The 8,714-nt window shown below is 34.2% G+C and overlaps 1 protein-coding gene across 1 annotated transcript in view; it reads right to left on the bottom strand.

Moving 5' to 3' along the window:
• Positions 1–6,671: 6,671 nt before the first annotated feature.
• UBA6 (ubiquitin like modifier activating enzyme 6) overlaps positions 6,672–8,714 on the bottom strand; it is an 80,179-nt gene continuing 78,136 nt past the window's right edge. Inside the window, exon 33 of the mRNA XM_090266810.1 lies at positions 6,672–7,208. Within this exon, the coding sequence (XP_090122936.1) occupies positions 7,073–7,208 (136 nt within the window). The 3' untranslated portion in view covers positions 6,672–7,072. The remainder of the gene's footprint in view (positions 7,209–8,714) is intronic.

Raw genomic sequence — 8,714 nt, 5'->3', positions numbered from 1 at the left:
AACAATTATCAAATTCAATTTTAAAAGTCCCCAAATTCAAACCGTAGGCAGGAATGAAGAAACACTCTCCTAAAAAACCCAAGAACTGAAGAGGGACTACTAATGAAAACTAGAAAATATTTTAACAAAATATTAACAATTATATATATACAGAGATACAGGATAGGGCAGAAGTAGGTTTACAGTTGTTTGTATGGGAAATAATAGACATTAATAAATGATAATACAAGAACTGTTTCATGTACTCACAACTGTAAACCTACTTTGGCCAATCTCATATGTACCAATACTTCTGGATTATGGCTACAACAGCGTTAACAGTATAATGTAATGTAATTATTTTACATTATAGGAATATAGATATTCATAACTTTTAAATGCATATGTTGGAAGATAGGCTGAAAATGAATGAGGTAAGCATCCATCTCAAGAAGTTAGAAACAAGAACAGTAAAAAATAAATAAAAACACCAAGAAAATGGAAAAAAAGTGATATTGATAAGAGCAGAAATTGGTGAAACAGAAAATATGTAATAGAGAATATTAACAAAAAAAAAAAAGTTGGATATTAAAAAGCAGTAAACACTCTCCCTACTTGAAGATTAAATAGGATATCTAAAAGAATTTATAAATAATTTATAACAGTCATTAGTTTAGTAAGTTTCCACATAGGGAAGAAATACAAAGAAATCAATTATATTTTATACAAACTACAGTTAAGAAATTAAGAAGGCTAGACAATTTGGTTTAGCATTCTCATTTGAGAATATTTAGAAAAATTGAAAAATACATTATTTAAAAAATTTGGGAGGGCACTAGTGAATAATTATCAGGCTAACATCTGAGGAAAATATAAATTCATAAACGTGCACCCTTCATTTGGGGCCACTTGTTCCCTGGGCACTTTTGGAGCTTTTGTAAGAGGCCAGTGAGAAGCTGAGCAGAGCTAAGGGACTAGAGACTTGAAGACTGACTCTAGTGCCAGTCAAGAAGGGAGGACCTAGTAACCCCAAATCACACTTTGCAACCCTAAGGGTTGTAGGAGTAAGGGAGAACAGGAAGAAAGAACATTAGTACAGTCTACAGGTCAGCTCTGAGTCACATGGATGACTCAGAAAATCTCAGTCTCTAAAATTGGGTCAAAAATGATCCTGAAATACTAGTGCCCAAGTGTCTGGTAGAGCACATGAAAAAATTCTGTGGAGGATGAAAATAATCATGCTGGGTATAAAATTGTTTCTATAATTTTAAAAATATAATATTGGCATACAATGAAAAATAGTAAGGCTCACAAAAATTTTAAAAAAAAAATGAAAAAGAAACAAAAGAAAGAAAACAGATCCAGAGAATTTCAGACTTGGGAATTATGAAACACAGACTATAAAATAATGCTTTTCATGTTCAGATAGATAAAAGATGGAAAATCGGAGCAAGGCAACTGGAAACTGCAAGAGTGACAGAAATTTAAGAACGGAAAATACAAAGGGCTAAAAATAACCAAGACACTTTTACACAAGCTGGGAAGACTAGTTCAGCCAAATATCAAAAACAATGTATCAGCTAATAGTTTCAAAGACAATATAGAAGCACAAATATAAAAAAGAAGTAAAAAAAAATTCAGAAACATAAACACACACACAGAGTGCGGCAAACAGGTTTATAGCTGTTCGTGTGGAAAATAATTAATAATAATACAAGAATAAACTGTGCAATCATAACCATAAACCTACTTTTGCCCTCACCCCCCCCACCCCCATGATATGTATGGATGTATGACTTTGGTGGCACTGCAGGGAAGTGACACTACAGAAAAGAATGAACTTCAGTAAAGGTGGTGAGGCACTTCACAGAATACACAATATTACAATTCCTTGTGAATTAAAAATTTAAATGTGAAAGGCAAAACTAAAGCTTTTAGAAAACAATATAAAGAAGCACATTCAGGACCTTTGGGTACAGATACATTTTTTAAACAACTCAAACAACTGTAACCTCAGAACGAAAGATTGATACTTCTCAGTGTTTATTAACAAATTCTTTTTATCAAAGAATACCATAAAGAGAAGTAAAGGCAACCAGAGTGGGAGGAAATATTTTCAACTATATAGCTAACAAAGAACAGGATTTATAGAGATCTTTTACAAGCAAATGAGAAAAATGGGCAAAGGCTTTGAAAATAAAAAAAAACACTTTACAAAATAGAAGATCAAAATGGCCAATAAATTTATAAAAATGTTTTCATTTTCAATGGTACTTAGGGAATGCAGAGTACAACCTCAGTGAGATGCAACTACACACCCACCAGATTGGCAACATTTTACAAAGTCTGTTAACACAAGTGATGAATAAGACGCAGAGAACAGGACATCTCTACTGCTCAGGAAAAACTGTTATTATCTAATAAGATTTAAGATATGAATACCCAATGACCAAGCAATTCCATTCCTAGGTTAAATACCTTATCTGCACTAGGAGGAGATACATATTGTATTAATAATGTTCATTGGGGAATGTGGCTGCCCCAAACTAAAATCATCAGAATTGCCTGCAGTCAATAGAATGAATAAATTGTGATATGTTAATGCAAAGGTAAATGATACAATGATGATGAATGAAGTATAACTATAGACAACCACACGGATGAAATCTCTTGTTCAATGAAAGCAGCAGCCACAGAACACAGTATGATTCTGTTTACGTAAAGTTCAAAAACCATCAAAAAGTAAATGGTATTGTTTAAGTACACACATAGGTGGTAACACTAAAACAAAAACAAAGACATAGTTATCCCAGAAGGAGGGTAGTATCATTGCTAGAAGGTATGTGTGGGGAAGCTGGTTGTGATTGGAAAGGCTGTTGTCACTTATCGGTTTGAGAGCTGGTTATAAAAGTAGCTGTTAGGTCCTGCGAGAGTAAGAGGAGAAATGACAGAACAGGCCATGAGTTTAAAAAGGATTTATTTGACCAGATGCCACGGGCAGGCTGAGACCCTGAGGTGTCAGCACTGAACAAAAGAAAGGCAGGGGTTTTTAAAGGGAACATGGGGGAAGGGAATTGAAGGGATTCTGTAGATGGCTTTGGGGGAGTTGGCTCTGAGAACAGAGAGGCTTACTAAAACAGAAAAATTACTAAAATCTTGCCAGCAGGCCAAGATATCTTAGAAAGACACATGCTGTTACTAACGTAGAAGTTACTGAGGGAGCAGCAGATTTAATGCAGCTTGCTAAAACTATACCAGAATTCCCAGAACCCAGGTCTTATGCCTAAGATTCTTGCCTTTGTTTTTATTGATTCTGGGGAGTTGGGCCTAAGATCAATTCTTCTGGAACCTCTTCAAAGCTGAAACTTAAGATGTAGCGCTGTCCCTATATTTCTTCTTGAGATAATAGTTGATACGGAAAAATATGGAGCAGGAGCACGTCAGACAGCTTGGTCGGTAGCAGCCTGCACTGTCCTGCGGAGAAAACTTATTAGAAGGCGTAGAAGACAGGGACCTACTAAGAGAAAAAAGCAGATTATTATTATTGGGGTTATTAGGGTATTAGCATGGCTTGGAGGGGAGAGGAGAAGTAGGAGAAGGTCTTGAGCCAGTAGGGGTCACGGGCAGCACTTATTTCTGCATGTTTTATGATGTCAACATTTTCTTTTAAAACCTTTAAATATTCTACAACCTACCCACGTAGTGTTGATATAAAAACCTCATGTCTCGTTTAGTAGAGCGCAGGTTCTGCCTGCCTTGGCAGTAAATATGTCTAGGGCTCATCTGTGTTGTAGGATTATATGGCCAGATTGTTTAAGGAGCTCTGTTGGCCTTCAACTGCTCCAACAGTTGCATTCTGGGATTCCTAAATCATGATTGGGATGTTAAGAACTGATTGTTTAAGAAGGGGGATTCCAGCAAACCAGAAGAGCCCTGGAAAATGGAATAGTCTATTCCTGGTTTCTCTAAAATAGGATTGTCATGGGCAGGGTTTTTAAAGGGGTTAAGTGGGGAGGGAGTTGAAGGGACTCTCTGTAGATGGCTATGGGGGAGTTGCCTCTGAGAACAGAGAGGCTTACTAAAACAGAAAAGTTACTAAAATCTTGCCGGAGGCTAAGATATCTTAGAAGGACAGAGGCAATTACTAATGTCAGCAGTTACTGAGGGGTAAGCCGATTTAATGGGGCTTGCTAAAACTATACCAGAATTCCCAGAACCCAGGTCTTATGCCTAAGAGTAGTTACCTTAAAATAATTCCTTAAACTGCATATTTGTATTTTATGTACTCCTTTGAATATTAATTTTTTGAATTAAAAAAACAAAGCTAAAAACAGGCAAGAGAAAAATAAACGCAAATTACCTCTTCATTACTTACTGTGATCTCCAAGATCGCAATTTCATGTTGAATTCGTTAAAAGTAAAATAGCCAAACTCGTGCCTAGTGATTGTATATTAAATAATCATACATTTATGATTATAAGGAATTTTTGATAGTATTCATTATGGTTGAATTTTTAGTTCAAGAGATTTTTTCCTCAAAATCTCAAGAGAACTATTTTGTCTTCATTTTACTAATTATAAAATAGTGAACTTAAAAGCAAAGATACACATCTATTTCAAAGTTCTACCTTTGGGACAATTTAGAGGAACTTACAGATGAGTTAACATAACTGTTTTGAAGTCCAAAACGGACTTGAGAAATCCGTAACTAATAGTATGGTATTTAGCAGATGGTCTAGGTTTTCACATGGTCACCACCATTTCCCCCCAATTATCTTAAAAGAATTTCCATAAGCCAACAAGTACTTTAATGTCCCACCACCCAGTGACTACTGTATCTCCATGAGTTCATAACTTAAAAATTAGGAAACACCAAAGCAACACTGCCCACAAAAATAAGTAGTAAAGCTGGAATCTCTGGAGTCAATTATGGAACAGGATTTACAAAGATATTGTCAAATTTCTTCATTTATTTTTAAGAAGTAAAAAATTACTCAGCGGTACCATACAAAACCAAATTATTAATTTTTGCACCCAGTACTGCAATCACTAACAGTATCTCATGGTACAGAAATAAACAAGACAGAAAATGAAAAAATTATCATTAACATCACCTTGGCTTTCCAGCTTAGTAGAACTAAACAGAAGAAATTAATGGCAATAACCATTACCTACAGAAAAGAAAAAGCAATGACAAAGTGGTTCAGGTCTAATCACATAATGAACTTAATCCCTGTTGGTTTTGTTTGTATCTCTATAAATAAGAATTGATAGGATGGTTTAAATTTACTTTAGAAGAGATGTGGAAATTTACACCAAATGCTAAGGTATTAAATAGCTATTACCAAGTGGCTACCTAGAAAATATTAGCCACTGTCATGGAGCACAAAACGAGATGAACATGGGAAAAAGGCATCTAATAGAAAAGTCCTTTTATTACTCCTAGCCTATAAAGTTCTAAGCCAGAGAACGCTAATGTTCCTGGATTCAATTTTAAGTAATATTAAATTTAAGCATTACATTTCTGAAATGCACAATGGGAGAGGGTACAATATGGAGAACCAAAAATTAACTGCTTAATTCAAAGGTAGCCATTTCCTTTACATTCATCCTGTCCACTTCTCTCCACCTCCCAATGCAGATTATCTGTTAATCATACAGATTCATCCTCTACTCCTAAAGAAATTTATTTTCTCAACTGGATAAATGCTTTTACAAAAGAATAAAATAATACAGCTGGTTTACAAAGTAATTTAAAGTATCTGCAAATAAAATAAAAGTTAAACAGAGGGTATAAAAAGATACTAAATTAGACTAATAATGATGTGAATTTGGTTTTTATCAAAGTACCTATTAATGGCCTGAACAGGAGGGCAGAAGAAGAACAACTGGAGGAAAATGACATCTGGTAGTTAAATTTGCTTTAGAATACAAGACAGTCTTGGAAAAGAAAACACTTGCTATTTTTCACTGAGTTTACAGTGTTCAGTATACTTTATGTCATTTTAATGAAAGCACTTATTTGAACATCTGCAACAGCTTGTATCAGAAAACAGAAAGTTTCTATCAATAAAGACCTAAAAAAATAAAATTTTATTTTTGTCAATTCCCCTTCTGGGATGCAGAATAAAATAATATGTGTCTCTTTAAAATAAAATATTAAATTATTTTTTTTCTGTCTATTAGGTTGCTGGAAGGAAAAACAATCCAAGACTCAACTAGTGATAACTTTTTAATTTCTAGTTTTCACCTGCTTCTAAAAAACATTCCCTTCACAAAACCTTTTAATGTTACAAAGTATGACAATTCAGGTTCAGAGGTCTAAATAAATAAAATGGCCACATTAAAAGGCTTATGGGAGAATCAAATGATTAGCCACATTTATCTTTTCACATTCATGGATTCTATAAGAGGGTTGTCAGAGTCCATATAACAGTATTAACATTTAGCCCATGTTAACATGTCATCTGACCTACTGCTTATGGCTTACAACACTGATGCTATCAACAAAGATCCTGATCTTTGGAAGACAGTGATATAACAAACTCTGGTTAAACTAGCAGAGGTAACAGGACAATAAACTACAACTGTACAACTTAAAATGTCTACTCTCCATCCACCACTATCATCCCTCCGCTTCCCACTGATGTTAAATTCAAAGCCTAATCATGAGAAGTGCAGGGTACCTATTTGAGCTTCAAATACTAAACAAATAAAATCATAAAATAGGATTAAACTTTTTGGATAGTTGCTTCCAATTTCTCGGTCTTTCATTTATTCTGGTCATGGATACATATTTTTTCCTTCTTTTCATTCAGAGAGGTTAATTCACAAGTTTGTTGTAAGCATTATACAATGACATCAAATCCAAAGTTGCTTGTGCTCATATCCACATATGAAGCACTAGACAAGTGTGTACTATGCTCCAAAATGTTTTGCAATTCTTCTGTGTAGTTTTCTACTGGTATTTCTCTTAAATTAAGGCTTCCTCAAAGAAAAATCCACAGTAATTTGAGTTGACTTTTCAGCTTCTGAATTAAGTGCACTCTTTCCAAAATCATGAAGTCCTGGAATAACTTCAGGACAACTTCTGTTAATCAGTGTCATGACTAAAGTAGTATCTTACTGGAGGTCCAGGCAAATCTTCATCTCCATCAGTATCTGGTGCAAATGACACAGTAAGATCCACATATTTCTTTTCAGTAGAAGGTTTCACAAGTTTATGCATTCTAAGAAAAGTAACCAAAGACAAATGATTTGGTTAATTCCTAAAATGAGTGATTTGCTGACTATAAAGTCAAGACTCTCCTTTATCTAACAGTGAATCAATTTGGACCACTGCTGGCAGTGATGAAGAATACAAGCCATTTATTCAAAGACAATAACAAAAAGTGAAACACACCCTCTAACACACAACACCCCCGCCAAAAAAAAACAAACAAACAAAAATATAACAAAACCCAAAATGCTTTTGAAAGCAATTATTTCAAAAAATGAATTCTCCTATATTTCCTATACAGTTTGGAGGAATCATATAAATTCTTCTAAAGCAGGTCCCTGCAAAGAGTAAAAAACAAGCCAGATTTAAATCTTTGATTGAAAGCTAGCAATGTCACATTTCACCTTTCTCTTATATCCTGTGTTTATCCTATGTACTAAAAAACACACTTAGACAAATTGCTAGTTAGAGAATAGTCACAAGGATGTAAATTACACCATAGGGAATATAGTTAATAATATTTTAATAGCTATGCGTGGAGGGTACTTGGAAGTATCGGGAGGATCACTTTGTAAAGTATAGGATTGTCTAACGTTATGCTGTACACCTCAAACTAATATAGAATAATACTGAATGTAAACTGTAATTGAAAAAAAAATTGATGAAAAGATATAAAAAATAAAAATTGTAAAATAAAAACCAGCTTGGTTTTTGTTATTGTCATAGCTTCTGTCTTAAATCAAGTTATCATTTATATAGCCTATTATTGCATTAGCTTCTAGACAGCTGTCTCCAATTTCTCTCTCACCTCCAATCTACTCTGCTGCCAGAATGTAAATCTGATGTTTAATAATGTTATCTGTCATATATAGTGTACCTATCTCATGCCAGGCTCAGAACTTTCAAATCTTAACTCCTCAACAGTAGCTCTTTCCATTTTATAAGGATACTCATCCTAAGTCATCCCAAAATAATTTGATTTCTCAAATAAATCATGTATGCTCTTTACTATCAGCAGCATGCCTTTGCTTAAAGTATTGCTTTTTCCTGATATAATCCATTTTCAAAGGTAGTTCAAATAAAATCTACCTTAAGCTCAAGGTCTGACTTTAGTAGTACCCATAGCAGTTTGTAAAAACCTTTATTATAATAATTATTCGATTACATTTTAATTATTAACACGTTACTTTGCCTCAGAAGAGTGTAAACTCCTTGAGGGCAAGGGCTATTTGATAAAGATGTATGATGCCAAAATATTAACAGGAGTAACATTTATGGAGTATTTTTTTTACTTGCCATTATATTATTAGCCCTTACTATTAGTGTTCAATAGCTATGGGCATGCACAATCACCCCTATTTGTGGATAGGATACTAGGTTTCAAAGAAGTTCAAAAAGCTACTACTCCATGTCACAAAGCAATTAAGTAGCTGAGGAAGGATGTAAACCCAGGTCTTTCTGAAGCCAGCTTGTCCAGCTGCTTTATAGGTACTCAGTAAATTACCTGCTAAATGAA

Source organism: Furipterus horrens, unplaced genomic scaffold (genome assembly GCF_987537825.1).
Source record: "Furipterus horrens unplaced genomic scaffold, mFurHor1.1.pri manual_scaffold_2, whole genome shotgun sequence".
NCBI lineage: Eukaryota > Metazoa > Chordata > Mammalia > Chiroptera > Furipteridae > Furipterus > Furipterus horrens.
Note: the sequence above shows the minus strand (reverse complement) of the source record. Positions and strands in the feature narration are given on the sequence as shown.